The sequence below is a fragment of the Columba livia genome, chromosome 1, assembly GCF_036013475.1.
Source record: "Columba livia isolate bColLiv1 breed racing homer chromosome 1, bColLiv1.pat.W.v2, whole genome shotgun sequence".
In the NCBI taxonomy this organism is placed as follows: domain Eukaryota; kingdom Metazoa; phylum Chordata; class Aves; order Columbiformes; family Columbidae; genus Columba; species Columba livia.
This window is the reverse complement of record NC_088602.1, coordinates 73,759,212-73,783,988: the sequence shown is the minus strand read 5'-3', so window position 1 is coordinate 73,783,988 and position 24,777 is coordinate 73,759,212. Positions and strand designations below refer to the sequence as shown.

The window sequence follows — 24,777 nt, the reverse complement described above, 5'->3', positions numbered from 1 at the left end:
CTTCAAGTTGGAAGGTTTTAAAGGGTTTTACCAATGCTACTAATAGAGAAAATATACAAAATATACAAAACCAATCTTGAATGCCCAATATGGAGTTGGCATCACTCCAGCAGCAGCGGAGCTGAGTGTGTGGAGCTGGCGTGGCTCCAGCAGCTGCAGGGCAGGCACCCGGAATTCATGGGCGGGACTTCACAGCAAACCAGAAACTGGATGCAGGGATTGCAGGGCCTTGGGCCTAAGGTCGCAGGCAGACAAAGAGGGTCCTCTTCAGATGCCGGCCACGGTCAAAGAGAAGCTAGACCCTCGTGATCTCTCTCTTATATAGGGGGTATGACGATTATGGGATGGAATACTCAGTTGGTCAGTTTTAGTCACCTGTTCTGTCTGCCCCTCCTCAAACACACCCCTATCAATTATGGGATGTATGGAATTCTTGCTGTCATAGCAATAAATCTAAACATGAGGCTTCTTCTGCATTCCATTGGTCTTGACCTTGGTAATATCAGCATCAAGTACAGTGTCTGAGAAAAACATGCAGGCAAAAAATTCAGAAAAGTACAGTTACTTAGAAGGCACTTAGCTGAGAGGAAAATTCACTAAAAGAGAAACTGGTCATGTTTTTAGCAAAACCAGGACAAACGTGCTAAATATAGTTACATATATGTGGTTAGGAAAGGAAATAAGCTGGAAAAGCAAAGAAGGGCAGGATAAAAGAGGTGCAAATCTGCCATAATTCTCAGGACTAGCTATCTATATAATTGTTCTTTATCAAGATGATTTGTATTCATTAGATAATATTTTTTTAAATTGTAAACAAACCGTGGAATGTTTTTTTTTACCCTGGGTTTTTAGACATATGTTTGAGTAACTCATTATTTTAGTTTCAGGAAACCTAGAAGCAAACAAGGTTTTCAGAAAGCTGTTTGCTCACACTTGAGAAAAAAATGAGGAAGGCAGTTTTCTTATAAGTACTCTGAAAGCATATCTTCTGTCTGTGAGAAGTATGCACAATAGGTGAAATGCAGATGCTGTGGACTTCATTTAATCATAGGCAGAACTTTTCTTTGTTTCTCATCTACGAAGCCGAGTACAAAGGACATCAGTGATAGCCTTGATACACTTAACAAGATGAACTATTTGAAGATAGAATCTCAAAATGGAAAAAAAAAAGTGGGATGAACACAGATCTTTGCAGATGCTTGTAAGAAGGACAGTGGATCATTTGAGATGTGACCTCTAGATATTCCCACATGCAATATGGCAATCTTAGTGCTGCAATCGTGAAAACTACCTAGTAAAGCACTATACTTTCAGATGCTGTTTTTTTTTTTTTTTTTTTCAGACAGATTTTCCCAGGCAGAAGACATATTTATGGAAGATTTAGATGCACTTTGTTTCTTATGTTTCCCTTGAATATATTATATATAGGGTGTTGACGTGTTTGGTAGTATCTGGTGGTACTGGCGTTTTTTGTCTGTGTACTTGTGGTTTTTTTTCTTATCAGAGAAGCTAGGAAAAAGTGATTAAAATGAAAGCAACCTACTTTCCCACTTTATCACCATTTTTGGATTAAAAAAATCTAGCTTGCAGGAGAACAGTATTCCATCTGCTTCCATCTGTGTTTTAAATTATTTGCTGTGGTTGTAATGATGGATATTCCTTGCTTGGGATGTTTGTTTTTGAAACCAAGCCTATGTTGTTTCTTGATTATTTGCTGCATAAAGTTTTAGCAGCTTGGCATTGCCTTCCCAACTTAGACTGACTTTGGGTGTCAGTGGCTAGTGGGGAAGTGACATTTATTTTTCCGAAGTATGAAAAATATATTTTACATTTGAATTGATTAGGGTAGTGAAGGAGGTGAACTGAATCTGGATATCCTTTCTCACAGTTTGATACTGGAAGGAATAGGAGGAGGTATACTTCAGAGGAAAAAACCCCAACAGATTAAATGGCACAGCCAATCCTTGCTGAAGTTTCTGAGTATCCGTCTACCACTGGAGAGTGTTTCCAAATTGTGTCCAGTGGACTTATATTAGTGACGCTCCTGTTGCTGAAAATCATCTCTATGCAGGGATGATGGTATTGACATAAAAAAAGAAAGACAAACCCCAAACATTAGGAATGAGTGTTTTTTACTGTATTTGGGGATTTTCATTCTCAAAGGGTTAAAGAAAAGTTAATTCTAAGAGTGGTCCAGAGCATTTCAGGCTAGTGAAACTTCTTTCATACCAAGGAAACCGATGAATCAAGAGTCTATCGTTTCATTTAAGCTACTTAGATAGTGATGATATGATGGAGGTTTACCAGTATGTCTTTTTTGAAGGAAAATATGCTTTTCTGATCTCTGAATTCTCTAAGTATGCTTTCCATAAAGGAAGGTAAAACAGAATCAGATAGTGTAATTCACTTGAATATCAGTGCCTTCATCCCTTTCTGTTAGGAAACAAAAATTTTCCTTTAATTAACTTATTTGTATGTTTAGATCTGTGCAGCATAAGCATCTGCATAGCCTTAAATGTTTTCGTGAACATTAGACTGGACATGAGCACATCAAATTAAAAGAGCTTTGCGAGTAAAGTCTCACCATCCATCCTTGGGCCAGTTCTTGTTGATGTTGTCATTAATGACTGAATGGGGAAGGACGGAGCATGCTTGCAGTGTTTGCAGATGGTACCAAGCACCTACTGCAGTTTTGGAGGACATGATTAGAATTCAGAACATTCCTGATGAACTGCAGAAATGAAGCCATGTGAAGAAAATTAAACTGAATGTGAATAACTGCAGAGCACTACCATGGAGGAGGGAAAATAAGTGCACAAATAGAAAATAGAGAACAACTGACAGGTTATCAGTGAGAAGTCTGTAGAGAGATGTTTGAAATAGTGATATATCATGAGCACAATTAATGTTCACAATGTTGGACACAGTTTATTTAGGTTGTTTTTGTTTTCTTTTTGCAGTAACTAGTTCTGCTCAGTGTGGGTCAGAACCCACCTTGTACACTATGTCTAGCTTCTGGGCACTCTTTTTCAAAAAGAACACAGTCAACTGTGGGCAAAAAGAATAAGAGATGTAGTCAATTAAACCCTGATGAAAACTTGAAGGGTTTCATTTTTTTTTCACCTGAGGTGAAGTAAACCAAGATATACAGTTTTCTCTATGTAGATTTGGAAAATATGTGCATATTTACTAATTCAGATGAAAGAAGATTTAATCTAATAATTAAGGGAAACTTCAAAATATAGGGTGTTTCAAAAAGATGGACCCAATTTGAAATCACTATATATGAATTCAACTGATGTTGTCCATACAGCAGGTGGAGGGAACATAGAACATTTATAAAAATGTTACTAAAACTTGATAACTCATTAAACCATTTGTAAATTTTTGTGTAATTGTAACAAGTTCCCATTGTGAAATTGGGTCTATCTTTTTGAAATGTCCTGTGTATCACTGGCCTGATATTTGGGGATATAATGGAACCTTTGTTACCAGAAGTTTTTGAGAACATTTTAAAAAAAATTGTAAAAATGCAGCCCTAAATAGTCTAACTTAACTGTACCTGCCCTTTTCAAATCAGAGCATAAGGAGAAAGGCAAGGTAGTGGCTCTGTAAAGAGTCAAGATGCAGGATGTAGGAGTATCTAATAGTCTTTTGTTAAGTTGAAAATGAATGATAGAGCTTACACTATATTTACTATTGATCTAGGACAGGGGGTTGGCAAACCTTCCACGGGAAGTGGAATATAGATTTATTAAAGGCTGGAGCAGATTATAGGGGATCTCCAGAGAGTTTTAACCTTGAGGGTTAAGTTAATTGGTAATCCAATAGTAGATTGTAATTATTGTTTATAATTATGGGCTAATGCACACTACAAGGCATAATTTTAACCACTTCCTCTCTGTAACTGTAACTGTTCATAAAGTCCCATACACAGTGTTCAGTAGGGATAACCAGGAAAAGAAATTTAGTAAGCATATGAATGGTTTGAATTATAATACTGAATGCCATCCTATAATCCAGAGTTACAGACTCAACTAAAGTATCATGTTTAGTTTTTTTCACACTCGAGAAATAAGCAAATATAAATGAAAATTATTATAGCTATAGAAACATTCTCCTAGCCAGAGTGATAGACAGTAATATTCTCAAGTGTAAAAAAAAAATCAAAGTGAATGTGCTAAAGGTGTACAAAATAGTGCATGTCTCAAAAGAAAGAAAGGAAAGACAAACAACCTGGATATTTCTTTTTAAGCTTTCTCTTAATGCAAGAACAAAGAAAGACAATCCTAGGCTTTTCTGTTTTTTTTTGTAGATATACAGCCATCAGTTTGAGTTCAATATAACTGTGTCAGAGGTATTGGTCTTTTCTTTTTAATCTTTCTTTATTCCTCAAATTCACTTCTCAAATTGCACAAACTGTACAGCCAAATCGCTGGATACTTTCTGTAGCCTGCCTGTGATCTTTGACTTGAATTTCTGTATGGATGTTTGCATCTGAATTTTAAATGTGACTCTTCCCATCTGTTCCTATGCAAGCATTCCCAGAATTCGTTTTTTTTGTACAGTTTTTCACCATTTTTCATCTTAATGCCCTGTCTGTCATTCACAAGTGTGATCTTGCCTTGTTCAGAATTGTTCAGAAAGTTGCAGCTGGGATTAGGCATTTGAACCTCTCACCTCCTTGGAGTCTTTCTTTAGGTTCCTATTCTCAGTCACATCAAACGCTTGGCTGTTTTTGTTTCAAGGTCCCCTAGATTTACTGTCTGTATGCATAGTTTTTCTTGTGCTAGCAAAATGATTATTTTGGTTCTCCAGTAAAGCAGTGGTGATATCTTTTGTCTTCACCCTTTTAGTATTTTCAAATGAATATTTTTTGTAAGGATTGTCACAAGTGCTAACGTGTTGATAGAGTTCTCCATAAACATCTGTAAAGCTACCCTTCAAACTTCTTTAGGTTCTCCTTTAATACAATGCCAAGAGAAACAAGAAATTATGGAAAATATTGGATTCTATCACTATGAACTGTATTCTTTCATCATTTCCTCACATGTTCCTCTGTATCTTCTGTCTGTATTCACTTGTTACTTCCCCTTACCCCCTTCATGGTTAGCCTGGGTGGCTTCTGAGCTCCCCTTCTCCTCTATCTTGACCCAGTGTGGGTCTCTCAGGAGACCCTCTGTCCTTCTGTGACTTACTTCTTGGTCCTCCAGAGTACAAATACAAAAATAACTGGAAATTCTTTTTTGTGCAGTACACAGTGAGGCTGGGAGATCAATAGCTACAGATTATCACTGTGGCCAAACTTTTGGGCAGTCTAGAAATGGTGCATTTATGTTGCATAGTAAGAATGTCTGGAGTAGTGTTATTTCTAAGTAGAAAAAGAGAAGAGACAGATAAACCTTGTTCTTCAGAGAATAAGCGCACTTCTTGAGAAGGACATCTGCCAGATTCCTACTGCACTGTGTTTTGCAACACAGTGTTTTGTTTTCTGAATCAAAGATTAGCAAGAACTTCAACTGAAATACATTGCAGGAGGGCCCAGCTCTGAGATGCATTTTTGTCTCTTTTGGAATTCAAATAGTACTTTGCTCGGGGTCAAACCTGATCGTGATACTCTGGCGTTTTGGGACAGGACCTTTAACACTTGGCAGTGAGGAATCAGATAATTTAATTATTCTGTGAAACAAATTTGCATTTTAAAATGTCAAAAATGAGCATGACATGAAATTGCTACTTGTATTTAGTGCTACTTTAAGCATCTGGTACTGGTTACTTCTAGAAATACATTACCGGATTAGGTGGATCATTAGCTGATCAGTCATGAAGTTTCTGTATTCGTCTCAAAAAAAAAAGTTGTTGTTCCACATAAATTATTTTTAATGATTGGAAGGATGTTAAAAAAATTGCATGTAGAGGTTGAGACGAGGAAGGTAGTTCTTGATTTGCTTTGAAGGCAGTCTGGTGTCTTGCCTAATAAGCTTTTAATGGTGGAATGGTTGAATTGGGAAACAGGCCAAGAGCAAAGGGAAGGGAATGTAACATCCCCAGTATCAGGGCTGGTGGTTCATAGTGTGCTGGGCCTGGCAGGTCCTGCTACCACAGCTGTTACATTCCATCAATTAAAGTGCTGTTAGGTTAAAAGTAACTTTCATGAACTGTTTTATTCCAATCCATAATTTTGCAAACAGTTGAAACATTTTTTCAGTCTGATGTCTTCCATGCTACTTTCTGCTTCCTAATGAAGTGCAATTTTCAAATACGGTGTTTTGTAAAGTTCTAGAAGATCAGTGTAAACTGAGGAGGTCTTGGTGCCTTATCATTATATCTGATTTAAATATGTTGGGAGATTACTTATCTTGCATTAGCTGTGTAGTAACATAGTGCTGCCTAGGAGACATAAAACGTGTGCATGCTTGCTCTCTCTCATATTTGCTAGGATTAGTATTAAATTCCTGTAGTTGTATTTAGTAGTGCTTGTGATTCTTTTGTGCTTTGTGGCTGAAAATTCATCATAACTGGTGCTTAATCTGAAGCTTTGATTTGAGTTCTTACTGTAATCACATTTTAAACACGCAGTGGCCCTTTTCAAAGGGTCCTTAAGTTGTTATTTTTTTATTTTTTTTTCACTACAGATCTGGATTTAAAAGTTGAAAACAAATTGTTCAAAGCTGCTGAAATGGCACCTTATCTAATTAGTTCTTTTCCTCAGCTTTCTCTGCCCACAGAGGAGAGGACATGTCCCAATTCAGTCATGCAGCTGGCTGAAAGAATGAAACAGATCCCAAGCCGAGCCTTGAGCTTCTACTCTTCTGTTGCTTGGGGATTGCCTCTACGCTTTTTGTTTCTATTTTGGTCCAGGTAGCATTTGAAAGGAAAGTGTCCCTAGGAGAAGCAATACGTGTATTGCCTGAACTGGGACAAGGGAGGCCAAGTCACTGAATTCATAGATCTGCACTGCCACTGGCAACTTGCTTCTCCTTAATTCCCACATCTGGGAAGTGGAGCTAACATCCTGCTTTGCAAACGTAAATGAAATCTCCTGCCTCTTCCTCAAGGCACTTTGAATTCTTTTTTGGCAAGACATCTGTCTGTACAATGGTGGCAATAATTCCTTTGGTTAAGCCTTTTGGGTGTTGCAGTTATGGGCAACAAGGTGCTCTGTTGCTCTGATGAGTGAGAGTGAACTCAGGAATATAATGTAGAGGAAAATCTTGGTAGGTTTATCACAGTTAATTATTAAACAAACCTGTATTAAAGACCTTCATGCAAAATGCATTCCTACTTTGATTTCTATCATTAAAAGAGCCTGTCTCTCTCTAGAGAGAAGAAAAATCTTAATGATTTAAGTAGAGAAACAACCCAGAAAGCTGAATATTTGAGTCCCTTGTTGTTTCTCGGAACATGGATTTTGATTACAGCTCATAAAACTGGTAAGAACAAAAGTTCTGTAAAACGCAGATCTCCCTAGTACCCCTGATACCTGATGAGTATTTTAGTTAGATTCTTGCCAGCTCTGAGCGCCGAAGTGAGTGGCCCATTCTTGACTGATAAAGTGTAAAATGGAAATCTTTCTTGTACTTTGTCCCTGCAGGCGGTGGTTGTTGGTTTCTTGTGAAGCAGTGGCTGTTGACTGGAGTGTTGGCACTGAGATTTGAGAATGAGGATATATTTATGCTCTGTCACAGATTATTTATTCATTTATTTATTTCCTGAACGATCCCCAGCCGGTCACTTAATCTCTTTATAAAGTGGCCATTCATCTCTGAAGTCAGCACTGTAGCCTGGCTGCCTTGCTGGAACCTGTGTGTGGAAGCGTCTGAGCTGCTGAGCCTTTCCAGCAGTGTGGACAAAAAGAAACTAGAGGTCTGGTTTCTCTCTCTGATGTGGTCTTGCATTTCCTGGACAAATTGCTGCTGCAATTATTTTTTTTTTCACCTTGGAAAAATAAGGTGAAATATAATTTCCTGGTTTCACAGGAGTGTTCCTTAAAGAAACTTTTGCCAGTCCTAGTGAGCCATGGTGTAACGGTATAGTGGGATGACAGGAGCTGTGCCTCCCTCCACTAAGTTTTTTTTTTTAAGAAGTATGCACTGTTTTATATGTGGAAGGTTTTTCTACATAAACCTTAATGTGAAAATATAGTGGATATACTTCAGGGACAGCTTTTTACAGATTTTATTTGTAAATACAATTTTTGAAAGCCCTCCAACTATCTGTCTCATTTACTCAGAGCTTCCACTGACCTTTTAATGGGTAGGAAGCTCCCCAGTCGTATCCTGCAGGTATTAGCGGATTGTGTACAGTTTAGGTCTTGAGCATGATAGAACTTAGACACCAGATGTGTTTTACTCTCATCTATTAAATTTATGAAGTGCTAAAAATCCTACAATTTAAAGACTAGTTAATAAAAGGATTTAATGACCAAGAGTCAAATCCTGCTGTTGTCATTTATTACAGTATATTCTATGATTTATTCTGCTCTGAATAAATGTCCAGAAATGTGTATTTTCTCACAAATTGTACTAGAGGACAGGCACTTATGCTCTGTAAAAATGGTGATGCTATAAAATTCACTCACACAGAGTATTGTACTTGGCTGACAGTCTTTCAGATGGCCTCATCTTGTAAGCACAGGCAAATCTAAATTACACATTCAGTGGAAAATCAGTAGTTCTTGTTCTCTAAAGTTTAGTATTTTGTTTTACAATGTCATCCAGTCTTTGAGGATGCATTGTGGAGAGAATAAAGCAAGCAGTACAATCAGCAGTAGTGTATTTGTGAGTTATAACCTTAGAAGCAGAAGGTTATTTTGCACTAATGCGTTTTTCCCATAGAAGGCATGGACTTTTGTGCTGGTTTGTTAGGAATATTTATTATCATCCTGCATTGTTTCTAGCTTAAAGTAGGACCCCTGCTGTGGTGAACACTATATAAAACCAGCAAAATAGGCAGCCTGTGCTCTGAATTGATTACTGTTTAAGTATCAGTATTGCCAGTGGAACTTAATTAAAAATCTAAATCTTGATCTTAAAGCAACTGGGTGTTTTGCAGTTGATTCAAGAAAAGCGAAGGCTTGACTAATTACCTTTTTTTTTAATTGAAATTATTTTCAACAGCTGCATGAAATTAACTTGTTTGATATCATCAAGATGTCACTTTAGACAGAACACAGAGTATGTTAGCTCTGCGCTCTGCTTCCTCTCACAGCATTACACAGACACTTTTCTGGTTTGAAAATAAGTGATATATTGGCATAAATACCTTCCAGTTGTAAATTCTGCTTTTTAAAATAGAATACTGTCTTTTGTGTGTTTCTTCAGGGCTAGCTGGAAAGATTATAAATGCCATCATCAATGAGGGATTTCGGATCTCAGCATTGCAGATGGTAGGTTTCCTTCTGTGTGTGTTTTTCTGTAAACAGAAGTTAGAGGAGTGCTGTGTGCACTTCACCATAATGCACAGGTGTTTTACTGCAACAGAAAACCCTTGTGAAAACTGTTTTGGGATCAGCAGTGTCCTCATGATATTTGTGTTTTATTGTTTGATTGATCAGCTGTTCTGTTTCTCGGTGCTGGGTGACCTTGAGCCAAGACACTTTATCTCTCTGTATCTCAGTTTCCCTATAGTTACAAGGGAGATAACGTTAGCTCTGTTTTCTGGAGCAATTTAAGATGGCTTTTAAAAGGTACTTGCTAAGATTAGAGAAATGATTGTTAATATCCTTCCTCAAGTTTTTAAATATATGTTTAGCATGAATTTAGGGGAAGGTTTTTAAAGATACTTAAAGGATTTTGACATGCCAATCCCCCTCAGCAGTTTAAGGAAGTTGGCACAGAGATTGTTCCCAAGAGTAGTGCTGTAAGTCCCGCCCTTTGATTTTTGTGAAAGTCTTACTATGAAATCCTCTCATGACTCAAATTCCCACCACAAATGAAGAACAGCTTGTTGTCTACTTATATTTAAGGTGGAAGAAGATAGTGCATGCTGTGTTGGCTGTGGCATCATTGGCTAAGTTGTTGACAAACTTCATATTGTAGCTGTAAAGCCATTCCTTTTACTTAGTGAAACCTCAAAGAATATTCTGAATGTTTGCTGGTTAAGAAGGGATGTCTGTTTATTTTTTATATTGTTGTTTAGGGCAGACTAACTAACATATTTGTTTTCTTAGTTCAACATGGAGCGTACAAATGTGGAAGAATTTTTTGAGATTTACAAAGGTGTTGTCGCTGAATATGTGGTAAGCATAAGTTTGAAAATAATCTGTTTAAAAATAATATATCATTATACAAAGAAAAAGTCACATCTTTTCATTTTTTAGGATTGTGATAGGATTTCTTTTAGGAATCTGGTATTGACCCAGTAAACTAACTCATTTGAAAGCTGTGCTATGTTGTCTTTTGTTAAAAAATGTTCATCCAAGGAATTTGTAAAATACAACACAGTGGAGAAAAAAAAGCTCCTCAGATGACTTATTTTATTGCAGTAGAGATATGAGAATGTGTCACATCTGTAGCTTTGTTTGATTTGATATTACAGTAGTGGCTTGGACCAGGATATATATTTAATATTTTGTTTACAATGGAGGTGCTGTATTTGAATGCTTTTCTATTGGCATTTTGAGCTATTCTTGAGTTTATTGATCTGACTTTCGTGGATCTTCAGAAAATTTAAGAAGTTTAAGATGTGTTGTAATCCCAGTGGATGTCTAAGACTCTGTGTATTATTATGCCTTGTTGTACTATCGCATAAAACTTCCTGGCTGCAGGTAGAACACAAGGCATACAAGAAGATGAGCTTGCATTTCTGTATCTACTTCTGTCAGAGGATTTTGGTTCATTTTACAAATAGTAATGAGTTTAGCTTCACTGCCATACAAATAATCTATATTTTTAAAATCATTAAATTACTAAAAGTTGTCTACACAGTTACTGTAATAATATTACTCTAGACATTTACTAATATTACGCTGATTATTACATTCTTTTTCCCCTCTTAATGATTGTAGTCTAATTTGTTTCAACAGCATTTGTAGATTTATCTTTAAATAGATTAGGAGTACTGTTAGTTCACTCTCAGACTGTTGAATACTCTTAGGCTCTCCTCTGAGAACAGCATTTTTGGCAAGGACCAAAGATTGGACAGGCAGACTTGTAGGTATGTGGCAGAATTCAAATATGCTAATATCTGACCAGTATCAGGGCCCAAAGAATCCTGTGATACTGCAAAAGTCTCTGCTTTTAACCAAACTGGAAATTCTCTACCATCTTCTGCAGTTTTTTGTACAATCTCTGACCCCCTAATAAATTGCAAATTTTAGTTACATAATTTAATTGAAAAATTACTCAGAAGCGAAAGTGACATTTAAACAGGGTAAGTCAATAAAGAAGATATGTTTTAGATGTAATTTGAAGAAAAGTGAGAATCTTGGGCTCTGTCCTGTAAGCCATATGTGCTGGGTACACTCAGCTGAAATGAAATGAAATTAGTATCTCTATGCGCTCAGGATGTCCGTGAAGCAGGAAAATATGGGAAAGCTAATCATCATGGTAAAGGGATCCAGAGAAAGCACATATGGGAACAGCAATAGATATTGTTAGTGCAGGCCAAATAGGAAGAAGCATGTTGTAAAATAGAATATTGAAGAAAGAATATGACCTCTTATATCTGTGACTCAGAACCGTCTGTTTTGATCTGAATTTTATTTATGACACCAAAATAACTCAGCACGGAAAATATTTGGCATCCAGAAATCCTTTTCAAAAACTGTACTCCCATTTCTTCTGGTTACCCCTTATCTGTCAGATAAAGTCTCGAAATTGTATATAAAGCACTTCTCTATGAAAACAGAAAGCTGAACAATTGCCCAGAATTTCAGCTTTGTTGGTATCACCTCCGTTGGATTTTGCATACTATTGATTAGTTGTGCTTTTTTGCTTTGTATTTCTTAATGTAGCCAGAATAGAAAAGGAGGGAGATTATTTTGGATCAGCTCAGGGTCCACTTTGTTAATCAAAAATACTTGAACTTGATCCAACTTCAGGAAATGGTTTTGATTGACCACAGGCCATGCATTTGATGAATAAACCATTTGCTAAAGAATATTTGATTTAGCTGTGACTGTGAGTCTTGCCAGAGAAACAATATCTGCTATTTAAATTCAACTCTGGTCTTGATGAGGCTGTGTAAGGTAGACCTCTCTTGTCTCACATAATACCACATAGCTCTCTGCTGGAGCTGGTGGTGGTTGGTCTTCAGTCCTTAGCATTGTGTTGTAGTGAGGGAGTCAGTAGCTTTGCTGACGTTTGCTGTTGCTGGTGGGATGTCAGTGCTGATACAGAAACAATAGAATAGGGAGGAACCAGAAAAAAACAGTTTACAGGGAAGAATTAAGTTGATTCAACTGAAGTTAAAAGGCCTTTTTTTTTTCTCCGCTTTCCTGTTAACAGTTATTTAGATGACAAAATTCAATGGAATTGTACAGAGTAGTGACTTTGTGGCAATTTACTGTTTCTTAACAGAATTAAATCTATTGCCCTCTGACCTGTTCTTGACAGAGAATCCGTTGGTGATAAAACAGTTTTGGGAACTAAAATATTTATTCATCTTGTAGAATGTGAAGCATGTCCTCTCAGGAATGCTTCTACCTGCATTTCCGAGGATCAGGTTGATGATAGAGACACTTGGCTAAAATTCTGTTGTGTGGACTTCAGAGTGGGGAGATTAAGTACATTCTCTCAGCGTGGAATCCACTATGAAGACACCAGCTCTCTGGAACAATGCTGCTTGACTTGGAGTCTTTGTGTGTTTAGTTTCCATCATAATTCATAAAAGGCAAAGAAGGACTTAATTCTTCTTTTCCTACTGTTTTTTTGCCCACTCTGTATGCTTTTGTTCTTTATTGTGGCTCATCCTTGACCTCCCCATGGCTGGCGGGTGTGATTGCTATACCTTATTTGTCTTTCCCTTCCTCCCTTATTTCCTGTGAGGTTTTGATTCTTTTGATGTCCTGATATGTTCAAAACTTGTCTGCCCAAATTTCTAGACAAGTATGCAATTATAAAGGCATGTTTTAAAAAAGGAAATCAGACTAAAATGTTAAAATAAGTTCTTCTGCTTATGAAACCTATACCTCTAATTAACAAACTCCAAATTGACACTAATGCCCAGAGTTAATTTAAGCTTACAAAAACTAAGACCCATCTTCATCACCCACTCAGAACTCATGATGTCTCTTTACTCTTCAGGAGGCTCCAGGGAAACAGATGATTTTGGTGTAACTGAGATTGTGGTAACAGTACAAAGCACAAGAATGTTGCCAGATCCAGGACCCTTTCCCTAACAGGTTGTGCCACAGGCCCTTTTCAGTTCTGTTCTGTTGACTTGTGTGTTTCAGCTTCTGTAATAATATGTGGGAAAAAGATCGTGAGAACCAAAAGTCCAAGAGACATTTTAATGACTTGAAGCCGTCAAATGGGTGTATTATCTATTTGGAAACAAATAGCGGCTGTGTACCATGGTCCCTGTAGGGAACACTGCAAAGTACATTGCTGCCTGTGGAACTGGCTGCTGTGGGGAACAGTGTGATTTTATTCAGGCTTATAACCAGCAAAGCATGTTCCATTTTGTCTAGTTTGACAAGTTATGGGGTACTTATGCAAAATCCAGGTCCAGATCAATGAGGATGTACCCACAAAATAATCTAAAGCATTGTGGGTGCTGTTGCATGCTATTCATTATCCTGTTGAAGCCGAATATCCAAATTACCTCCATCTCCACCTTCTAAATCAAGTAGCAAAATGGAAAACATTTATTTTGTTGTGAATACTGATGACATCTTTGTTTCATGTCTTTACTCTCCTAAATGCATCAATATTTCTCAGTTGTTCCTGTCCTGTATGTTTGGGTCTAGTTTTGGGGAAGAATACAACCCTTAATAATGCCAGAGAAGTTCAGATTTCTTTCTGTCTTTTATCTCTTCCAGGAGATGGTCACAGAGTTGTGTTCAGGCCCTTGCATAGCAATGGAGATTATACAACCCGAGCCTCCAAAAGTGTTCAGAGACTTCTGTGGTCCTTCTGACCCTGTAAGTACTTGCCTGAGTGATAACAAATGCTGAAAAAGTTGATGTGCTGTCTGTGTGAATGAAAATATCACAGTGTGGTATGGCTGCCACATACCTGCTGCATTCCTTGGAAATGTGTTACCTTATAGTGGAGGTCAGATGCCAGTTTAAGTGGACCAATTTACAAATCCTCTAGCAACTCTTCTGATCTTACCTAAACTAGATGGCAAAATACTGTGGTGATATTTCTGTGAAAGGAAAGCTGTCTAGGCAGAAGTCTTTGAGGAAGATTCATAAATGTTCTGTAATTGTAAAAGGAGAATTGGTTCCTTTGTTTTTTCAGAAGGAAGCATATAAAAAAGGGTGTAAAAGTTCTCATAGTTGTTTGCTATGGTAATGCTTCCAGCTTTTATCTTTAATTTCTTGAGCTGACTAGTTGGGTGTGTGTGATACTGTGTGCAATTTGGAGGCAAGCATAAGTGCTGTTTCAAAAAGTCTGCAGTTTTTTGTTAGAGAATGAAGGCTACTGTACCACATAGAAGCCATGAGGTGAAATGTCAAGATAGAAGCAATGAGGTCAGGGTCTGTATGTTTTTTTGGTTATGTTTTGACATTTTAGTTGCAGACTGAGTGGGTTTACCAGTTTCCATGGAAAAAATTCACACAGATTAATAGTTGAAGGGGAGAACAAGTTGTTCAGGATATATTTTTCTTCAGATCCAGTTTCCATTACAGAAAGCACAAATTAAAGGCATTATCCAAACTTTTTTTCCCCTCCTATTTGCTAACATTCAAATGTTTCTCTGCTAGCTTAGCATCTTGTAAGCAGAGTGTAACCTGTTTATCTGACTCAGTTTTAACTGCAGGATGATGTATCAGTAGTAATGTACACACTGTAGTGGTTTCAATTTTGTTTCAAATTCCATGCTTGTGGTTTATGATCTTTAAAACTTCCAAAGATGCGGGTTTTTTTAATCTGGGCCTATTATATCCTTTTCATGTTTCTACTTGTTTAATGCCTAATACATTAAAATCAAAATACACTTGCAAACATCACAGGTGCTTTAGGTTGTTAAAGACAAATGTACCTGTAAAAGGGGAATTTCTCTACTTTCCCTTACTACCTCACATGAAAAGCCCTGTCATTGCCATACAACACGTGTGTGACTGAAAGAATAGTTGACTAGCTGAGGAAGTGACCGAGAGGTGTATAAACTGGTGGCTTCTCTGAGTAGCACAAGGAAACAGCAAAGGAAGAAACTAAGTTCCTGCCTCCCAGATCTCTTGCTAGTGACTTACCTGTGCTGTTTGTGTTTCCCTTTTAATGGTTAACTGTATGATTTGTGAAGTGAAAATGAGTACCCGCCTGCATCTAGTGGCAGCAGATGGCTGTAAGGTTTGGAACAGTGAATTCGTAGCAGTTACACTAATGGGATGTTTGGAAGACAGGCAGCTGTATTATATATGTCTGTCTACTGTTTTCTGTAAGAATTGCAAATTAATTGATTCTTCAGGCACATAAGACATAGGTACAGTAACTCTCAAGAGTGATCTTTGCCTGAAATTTATCTGTCTCATTAGATAGCATTGGTAGCTTGTACTTGAGGAAGAAGGGTCTAAGACAGGGGTGTCAAACTCACTTTCACCAGGGGCTACATCAGCCTCACAGTTGCCTTCAGAGGGCCGAATGCAGTTTTAGGACTGGATAAATGTAGGAGTAGTTACATTTATCCAGTCCTAAAACTGCATTCGGCCCTTTGAAAGCAGCTGTGAGGCTGATGTGACCCCCAGTGAAAATGAGTCTGACACCCCTGGTCTAAGGTATCTTAGTGGTCTTTTGTCATTCCCAACCAGAATTGTCAGAGAAGCTCAGAACTGAACTCTATGGTTACAATATCTGTCTCAAATAGGAGTAGAAGAAATCATAACAGCAATTTCATTATCTAGCAAGGTTATATACAGACCATGAAGATACCATGGAATTGATATTCGAGTGGTTAGAGTAAATCTGTCGTGTAAATAGTGCATTATCATTGAGAGATCTGAATCTCTCTGTAACTCATATATTTATATATGCTAGATCCTGATGTGTGTACAGCCTGTTTATAAACACAGGTGAAGACCAAGTTTACTACAAAATGTACTCGATTTGGTCACTTTGGCTCCTGTTAAATAGCATCCTATTTGGCAAGTAGTGCCATTGAAATCGCTGTGATTACTCTCAAAGCAAAGTGCTATTTGAACTGACTGTTGGAATTTGACTTATATAATGAATTCTCTCCCAGTCACGTGTGCTGTTAATTATATCTTAGATACATAGCAAATGTAATTATTACTTTGCGGAAAGTCACATATCTAAACTGTGTATGAATTTCTGTCTGTTCCTGGTTTTGCAGGGAGGTAGTTGGCATAAACTTCAATAAAAGACATCCAAAAAGAGGTGATACAAATTTTCTCAAATCAAAGCGAGATGTCATTTGAAAATAGATCTGGTTTTGTCCAAGTCCCTGTTGTTTAGGGCTGAAGAAAGAATTAGAGGTGTTCCATTTTGAGGATTATAGTTTAAGCTAGCAGTTTATATCAAGTGTACAATGCTAAAAATTAAATGGAGCTTTGTTCTGTTTTCTGTAACTGGGTAATATTTTGTTAGCACTGCAGGTCAGTAAAGCTCTCTGCCAAAAATATCCTTCATTATAAACCAGCTTATAAATACTTTATTAAAACCTCTCATGTGGTAGTAGGGAAGGCTACTAACCAAAACCATGTTTTGAGCTTCTTTGTAGTAGCGTACGAACAGACTATCAAATCTGGAAAGCGGGCAGTGAGATAAAGATACTCGTCTTTAAGGAGCTGTGCTAGACATACTCTCAAAATTACTGTGACCTGATTGAAGGGCTCAGTGGAACTGAGATTGCAGGCTTGTGGAACATTTGTCCCTGGTGGATAGTATATGCACTAGGAGAAATGCTTTTCTGCAGGTCTTGCTGCTACTTGCATTCTTGTTGTACACTGGCACTTTTCTAGTGAGTGGCTGGCTGGGTCACTGCACTCCTGGTGAACTGTCAGCACCTTTAATTGCACTCAGCTTAAGCTCCTGGTGTGCTGCTGGATTTATTTTGTGTCGTTGGTGACCTCATCTGAGGCATTTCTGTAATCTTTCAGCCGTGATGGTTGTTTTTCTTGTCTTCCGATTGCAGCCTCTAGCTTAGCTGTTCTTCCCAGGCAGGTCCCAGGCTACTCGTGTGGCTTGCTCTTGGTGTCGCTCTGCGCCTCGTTCTCTCTGTCCTGGAATGCCTCTGTGGCTAACGGGTAGGGCTTAGAAAGGGAAGGCTCTCTCCACATTTACTATAACAAATGGCTATTACGCTTTACTTATTGTTACATCACCCTTTTAAAAAGCCAGCAGCCATTCTGATAACCCATCTTGAAAATACTGTTTCTTTACAATGTTAATAATGGTTGTTTAAAAAAGATCTCTGAATTCCACACAAGACAGTAGCTTTTCAAGGAGAGGAAGCACCCACAGCCTCTGCTATGCACCCAAAGCTAGAGGGTCTGAGGTGTGTATTGATATCCTATGAGCAGCTGGGCACTTCAGCTTGGATATTTACATTTCAAACAGGAATGGCATTTCTGAAATTACTTTGAATTTGACTGATTTTCCATGGTGTGTCTGAATCATTTAAGCCATTTTTCAAAATATACTATAAAATTCATTATGCAGACTGTTAAATTACGGGTTTCGTGCCGGGTGCTATTTCACTCTGTTTCTACTGATGCAGTTCTGACATTGAGAAAGGAAAAAAAAAAATCACTTCTGGGAAAGAGGTAACTTCTCTAAAAAACTAGAAAGAGGAGTTAGAAAGTTAATTAAATCAGATTAATGCAGAACACAAGCCATTTGAACTTTCATTACACACTATCACTTAGAAATAAGAGTTGCTAACTGCAACCGAAGTTTAGCAGAAAAGAAGCTATGATTCTTCTTCATTGTAAAGACATGTAAGTGCTTGGAGGGGTAGGGGTAAATGCAGCACAGTGTGCACTATCAAGAAAGCTGTTTTGCTTAGATGTGGTAAGAAAAAAAACCACAGACTTTCCTGCATTGAACTGATATTTTTTCACATGGGTCAGGAAGCAAAGGCTATAACAGAAAACCTCAGAACAGGGGGATGGTGGCCAGGGAATCCCATCACTTCCTGAGCTTACTGGCGTTGATATTTCATTTGATTGGTGTTCGTGTATTTTTAGCCCCTGGTGCACTTGGAGGCTTTTGCTACAGCTGCAGTTTTCATGCAGCTTCTATGTTGAAATAGCTGCTGGTAACTTTTTGTCATGAAATTGTTGACATGATTACATAGTATTCATAAGACATTTGTAAAATGCTGTAGAAATGATATCTATTACTGTCTTTTTTTTTTTTTATTAGATTTTTTGCCTTTCTTTTGTACTTTCTCCATACGCAAATGGAAATTTTGGTTATAACATGTGATTCTGGGAGTTTACATCGGCTACATGTCCTGGCAGGTTGCATAACATATAGTAGTCTTAAGAGCCTTTAGTTAGGATTGGCAGTACAGTAAAAGAGACTCAAGTACCTTCTGCTGTGAGATGTTATTAAAGTGATGGGATGTGCTGCAATATTTCTGCATCCAGTGGGCTGAAAGGGCTTTTCATATACTTGCTTTAGATCCTAACCTGCATTCTTTTTTACCTTGAAGATTTGCAGTTTCAAGGGTAACAATGTATTAACAGCCTTTTATACTTTTGCATCAACACCAAAGAGCTGAAAGGGAGATTAGATGTTTTAAAACAAAGCAGTGAACTGAAAGAGCTGGAGTCTGCTTTAGCTCCATTCCTGACCTCACTGTGTGACCTTGGACAAGAAGTTCAATATGTTTCTGCCTCAGTTATCACATCAGTTAAATAGGGATAATGGTATGAGCCAAAGAGCACCCTTGCTGTAAGATTTGTGTTTATATAGACCTGTGAATCTCTATCAGTGAAAAATATCTACATGTGAGGCAAAAAATGTTCATTCCTTGAACTGCATTAGCAGCACGACGTTTTCATATTACATCACATAAAAAATAGCTCAGTGGGAGATACAGAGGAATATAAAGACTATTTTTGAGCTACCAAGTATTCATTTTCTGGTAATATCTTCACAGCTGTTTCAATGTGGATTCTCCCTGTAGCCTAGTGAGCCTTGGTCAGTGTTGACAGTGAAGTAAATAATATATTTCAAGAGAGATAAGATTTATTAATCTAATACTTTGATGAAGAAGTTTTTCATATAATTGATTATCTGCTCAGCCTGAGTCATGTATTAATAATTTTCATTCAGTGCCAGACCTTTACCAGCCGCAGTAGCAAACAGATCGATCAGTACCAGTTACGATATCCTGCTGTTCTAAGCCTGCAATGGGAAAGACATGATTGAATTGCTTAGATGTTATTTAGGGTCAGTCGTCTGGCTCTGTCCTTTCAGTTTTTACTTTGCACATCAGCTTCTGCAAAACAATGATAATGTGTTCTTGACAGTGCTAAGGATTCTTACTGGGGGGACATGGTAATTTTTGACTGAGTAAGTATCTGTGGAGAGAGATTCTTCCCTCTAGTGCAGCCCTTTTTTTCTGAGCTAACAGTGCTTGTTTGTAAAGCCCAAAGTCTCTGTGGGTCCAGGACTTCTGGTGCCTTGTTTTGTGTCACCCCTCTGTGTGTGGGCAGGGAGCTTATTGAGACTGGATCTAGAAGAAAGGGAGTGTTAGGACAGCTGTGCTCTAATGACCCACAGCTATAATGTGACTAGCCCTGAGTTGCCACTTCTGCTTTAGACTGTCAATATGTTGGTATATGGTTTGAAATTTACCTCTGAAAGCGTTACAGCTTCTTGTCAGAGACAAGCCTGTGTCTGTGTGGATGCCAGACACCATACCTGTGACGACAAGTTGCTTTCCTGGGTTTAAAATGGATGGAGTCTGCACTGGCTCCACCAGAAACAAGACTGATACAGAAATGTCATATTTATTCTTCCTGTCAAAGCTGTGAGCCAAGAATCCAATAATTAATTTTTACAGGCATGAAGTAAATGTTCATAAAAATTTCTTCTGATGTGTTCCTCTTGTTTCTGAATGGGTATTGCAGAGGTCAGCCAGACCCTGAAACACCCTCTCTGCTGCCCCATTTGCTTTAGTTGTGTCTGTGTATGTGCTTTGTAGTGGCATGTATGCATGATCTGCTTGCAATTTTGGGGTGACCTGCTTAGAGCTCCGTTTCTTGCATACTGTCTTCTCCAAGCGATGCTTTGCAGGCAATGAGAAGTCCTTTGATAGGAAGAGGGACTTCAGGCTCACCGAAACATGTCTTTGTGAGGAAATTAGAACAAAAAATGAGAGCACTAGTAGTGGTGGAGGAGCCTTTTGCTTGCAAGTAGTTTGCTTTAAATGTGGCTTGTTATTGCCTGAAGGTTGCTGTCATATGATGGCTGTTCAATGTCATGTGGAACTGGAGTTTGTAGGCTCGCTTTGATTCTTGATGTGTAGGTGCATGTGTGTTGAAAATTGCTGTTATTAGTGGTGACTGGCAGTCTCCATCAGGAGACTGAATACTGACAGAGCCCTCGAGACCGAACTCTGCTTTAAATCCAGTGTGATTGAGGCATCTTGGCAAGGTTACAGTTTGAAAAAAATCTTTTATCTGCCACTGCTTGTCTAAGACTCCAGAGCTACCAGACTTGAACGTGTCACCACTGCTACTATTTTTGCCTAAATAAATTCTGGATGGGAAGTTATTTGACTTAGATTTAGTGGTCACAAATTACAGTTGTTTGGTAAAGTAGATAATAAAAGATATTGCATTGTCTGATATCAAGCCCACTACTACCACAGAGGCATGATGCTGGAGGAGTCTGCTGCTTTCAACCTCTGGAGGGAAGATGCTGGGGACCTCTGGGAGAAGCCTGAAACTGGAGCACATTTGCATCTTGTTTCCAGATGCTGCAATGCTTTTTTCCCCCTCAGTTGGCTACCAAAGCCCCTCTAGCCTGTGTAGCGTTTTTTGTAGTTTCCTCTGCTACCTGTCACTATGATATTTTATCACCCCCTGATGACAAGGTACCTTCTTAACTGCAATTTCTGGGCATTTTCAGGAAGTTAACGACATTCTGTCACAAATCCTCAGTGCCCTCCTGGAAAGTAGCATTAGCTACAGAAGCCTCAGGGTTCCCATCTGTGTTCCCATCTTTCCCTTATGTCAATCTGTCTCTGGCTTTGAACTGGTTCTTCCTGGGCAACTCGTGCCTGGTTCCAGGCTGGAATGGCTTGCCCTGTTTTAGTAAGAGGAGATAAGCTGTACTGGAGCCCAGGGACTGCAGGAAAGCAGGGATGTGCGACAAGGCATTAACAGCACTGGTTACTGATCTTCCTTGCCTTGCTGTGCCACCACAGAGACCTTCTAGCTGCTCTCCAGAAGGGAGAATGTGCCAGGGTGTCCTGGACGTAGGTTTTTAGGGCTTTCCCTGCAAAGCATCATAGGGCTAGCCATTTTTTAAGGGTTTAAGCCACACTTAGAATATTTACTTTTTAAGAAAACTCATGTTCTTGGTCAAGGACTTTGTGCTGTTGAGCTCTGCAGACACCTGAAGACTTTTAGCCTAATCTGAAATCACGAAGACTAATTGTATCTATAGGTAGGTGTGAAAGAAGCCTGAAAGACTGGCCTAGGGACTATAAAGCTTCCCTTTGCACTCAGACTGAGTGCATCCTGAATTAGTATGTGGGTGTTATTAAAAAAGTGGTATTTTAAGCGTCAATGATGAACACAAGATTCTTATAAATGCTGTGAGTTACATAAATTTGTCTATTCAACACTGAGGAGGATGGGGTTTTTCAGATTGTGCAGGATTTGGTTATAACTGTCCATCTGCATGTCTTGTTTTTCAAAATGAATGCTTTTTTACCCTGCTTGTGTTGAGCCTTCCTGTTTAGGTTCTCTCCAAGCTTTGGACTATATGTAATAGTTTAGAGAGTGTTGTTACAGATTTAGTATCTGATATAGATGGATCATATTTTTTTTTAAAAGGTGACCACACGAAGTTTTTAAAGTGCTTGTTTGCCTGGTTTCTTTTAGTATTTGCTTGGCTTGTTTTTTAAATAATGCTAACTAATATATTTCAAAATACCATCTTTATTGTAATTCTGCTTACGTATTTTAGGTGACTTAAGGAGAAAAGTTTTGTTTCTTGCTACTGTAGAAAAAGAGGTTGGTTTCTAACATATCAGGTGATCATGTGATACCAGCCTGATATAGACAAATACACAATGCAATTTTACTCCGGTAGGTGGATCAAAGGTAATCTGCAGGGTTCTTTCTAGGGCTTATTTCTCTCAGCTACACTGGATTAAAATGCAGTTTACCTCTCCAATGAGAGGGTTTTGACACTTTCAAAAAATAAAAGTATTCTTCTCCCTTGTGAAAACACAGTAAGACAAAGGACTGGCAATCAGAATTCCTAGGTTGTAGTCTCCTGCAGTCGCACGAGATCTGCCTTCCTTGGTGATTCCCTTTCTTTTTACTTTGATGCGTTGTGTTTGGTTTTCCCCTTGCCTCTTTTGGACTGTTCTATTATGGTTCTGCTGTAGCTGCTGAGGTTTCTGAGAATAGATTCATTAATATTATTTATTCAGTCTATAAAGGCACAAGGTAAGAGCCTTTTTGAGAACATGATGGTTCAGTTTCAGTCTATGTGGTTTTCTTTGCTTCCCTTGTGCTCTATTTGGGTACAGAAGGCAGAAAATCACTCTTTTACATTGAACAGTGGTGTTTTTGAATATAAAAAAGTCAATCCCTGAAAAAAAGCATTCAAGCAAAAACCCAAATTCTCTATAACCTCAGTCCTTCTTTGGAAAAAGGGAGCAGTATTCCCAGATGATATGGGAAGTGCTGAGGTCACTCTGGGGAAGAAAATTATTCTGTTAGTGCACTAAACAACTCTTTCCTCTTTCCCTTTCTTAGCATCCTGGTCACAGTGACCTTGTGTGTTTGCTTACATGCCTGACTCAGGTTTTTGTTGACGGTAGATAGCCTTGTCCTTCACTTGAATTCTTCCCGACTTCTGGCTGGAACATCTACAGTAAACAAACAAACAAAAAAACCAAAGAAAATAATAAAACAAGGTAGAACCTGGTAGAACAGGCTGGAAAGGCTTGTTCTAGAACACTGTAAAAGCAGCTAAGAAGAGTCAGCACACAAAGGTGCTTGTTGAAAATGTACAATAGAGGAAGTTACAAACATGTAGAAAAAGGGCAACAGAGCACTTCTCCATATTACCATGATGATGTTGTGATCTTGAGTATCCTGAGGTTGACTGTAGCTGTCCCCAAAGTTTTCCTGTCTTTCAGTTAGTAGCTGATGAGTAGTCGGTTCTTGGATGCACATGGTTTTTTCTTTTTAAGATTCCTTGGAATAACCAGGTGAAGAGGATGATCAGACCTATCACACCCTGATCTCAGAAGACTTCCAATTCAGGCTCTGCTTGGTTAATAAATTGGTGGCAGAGCAAATAATAAGCAAACAGAAAAGGAGCTGCAGATCACGGTGTATCTTATGAACTCTTTTTGAGAAATCGGTACACAAAACAGGTTGATCTGGGGGGACCTGATCACTGCTGGAAGGAGATTTATCAGTTTCTCAAGTGGGTTTTCCCTAAGAGGGATCAGTTGACTTTCTAGGTTGCATATGTGGTATCCTTGTACTGTACATTGCAACAGGGTATGTATGGACTGAAATTCCCTAGGTGCTTTGCATGCTGTTGTAGTAATGCAAGAAGTACATGCAGTAGCCAGAGCATATTTGCAGTTATTTTCTGCTTAAACTACATTATTGAATACTTCAAAGTGGGGGAAAACAAGCACTGTGGCCTAAGCCTTCCCTAACAAAAAGAAGTAGGTAGTCTGGTTTTGCATTCCTGACGATGATGGGTATTATTATTGTTCTTCTTTTTATTATTATAAATCCTCCTCTCTGCAATTGCTGACAGCCATGAGAACAGCTGCAGTAAGAGTTTTCATTCTGTACCGCTGGTCTCATTGTCTGTGGACACTACTAACTAAGCAAAGGCATTTTGAAAACTAGATATAAAATGATTAATTCAAATGCTGAGAATATGCTGAAGAATTTGGGGTGCCACTTGCTGATCTGTTTGGTTTAGGCTGACATTCTCTTTTCTACTGCAGGGCTACCTGAGCAGAATTTTTAGTAGCTTCTTTTGCTTATAGTATGATAGACAGCATCTGATGTGCACATGTGACTTCTCTTGGACATTCCTACTGGGAAGTTTTCCCTTTCTGTGCATCCTTTGACTTCCTGCATCAAGGGACTAGAATGAGGTCAGGGTGGAAGACAGGTGAGCAGCGGTCTTCATATTCCCATGGCAGCTCTCAGGTTCCCCTAGGTGACCTGGCATGGGCTGAAATTTGTAGGCTGTGGCTTATGATTGAAGTGCTACACAGGAATTAAAGCAGCATTAAATCAGGGAGAGAGAATAGTTGAGGAACTGGTATGGGATTCAAAAGATGTGAGCTGAGACCTAGACACTGAACTTATGATCCCTGTGTAATGTGTATTTCTTTGTGCCCCCTAGAAGTTCCTGTCTCCCTATCTTGGTTACCCATTCCAAAAAATGCAGTCCATTCTGCTCTGATTTTCTGTTC

The 24,777-nt window shown here is 38.5% G+C and overlaps 1 protein-coding gene across 3 annotated transcripts in view; it reads left to right on the top strand.

Moving 5' to 3' along the window:
- The window catches only part of NME7 (NME/NM23 family member 7), a 96,320-nt gene that overhangs the window by 42,924 nt on the left and 28,619 nt on the right, over positions 1-24,777 (top strand). For 2 of the 3 annotated variants that reach the window (XM_065049936.1, XM_021299721.2), the window contains exons 8-10: positions 9,324-9,388; positions 10,172-10,240; positions 13,985-14,086. In XM_065049936.1, the coding sequence (XP_064906008.1) occupies positions 9,324-9,388; positions 10,172-10,240; positions 13,985-14,086 (236 nt within the window). Of the gene's footprint in view, positions 1-9,323; positions 9,389-10,171; positions 10,241-13,247; positions 13,346-13,984; positions 14,087-24,777 lie in introns of all 3 variants that reach the window. The other variant, XR_010469795.1, reaches the window with a different exon arrangement.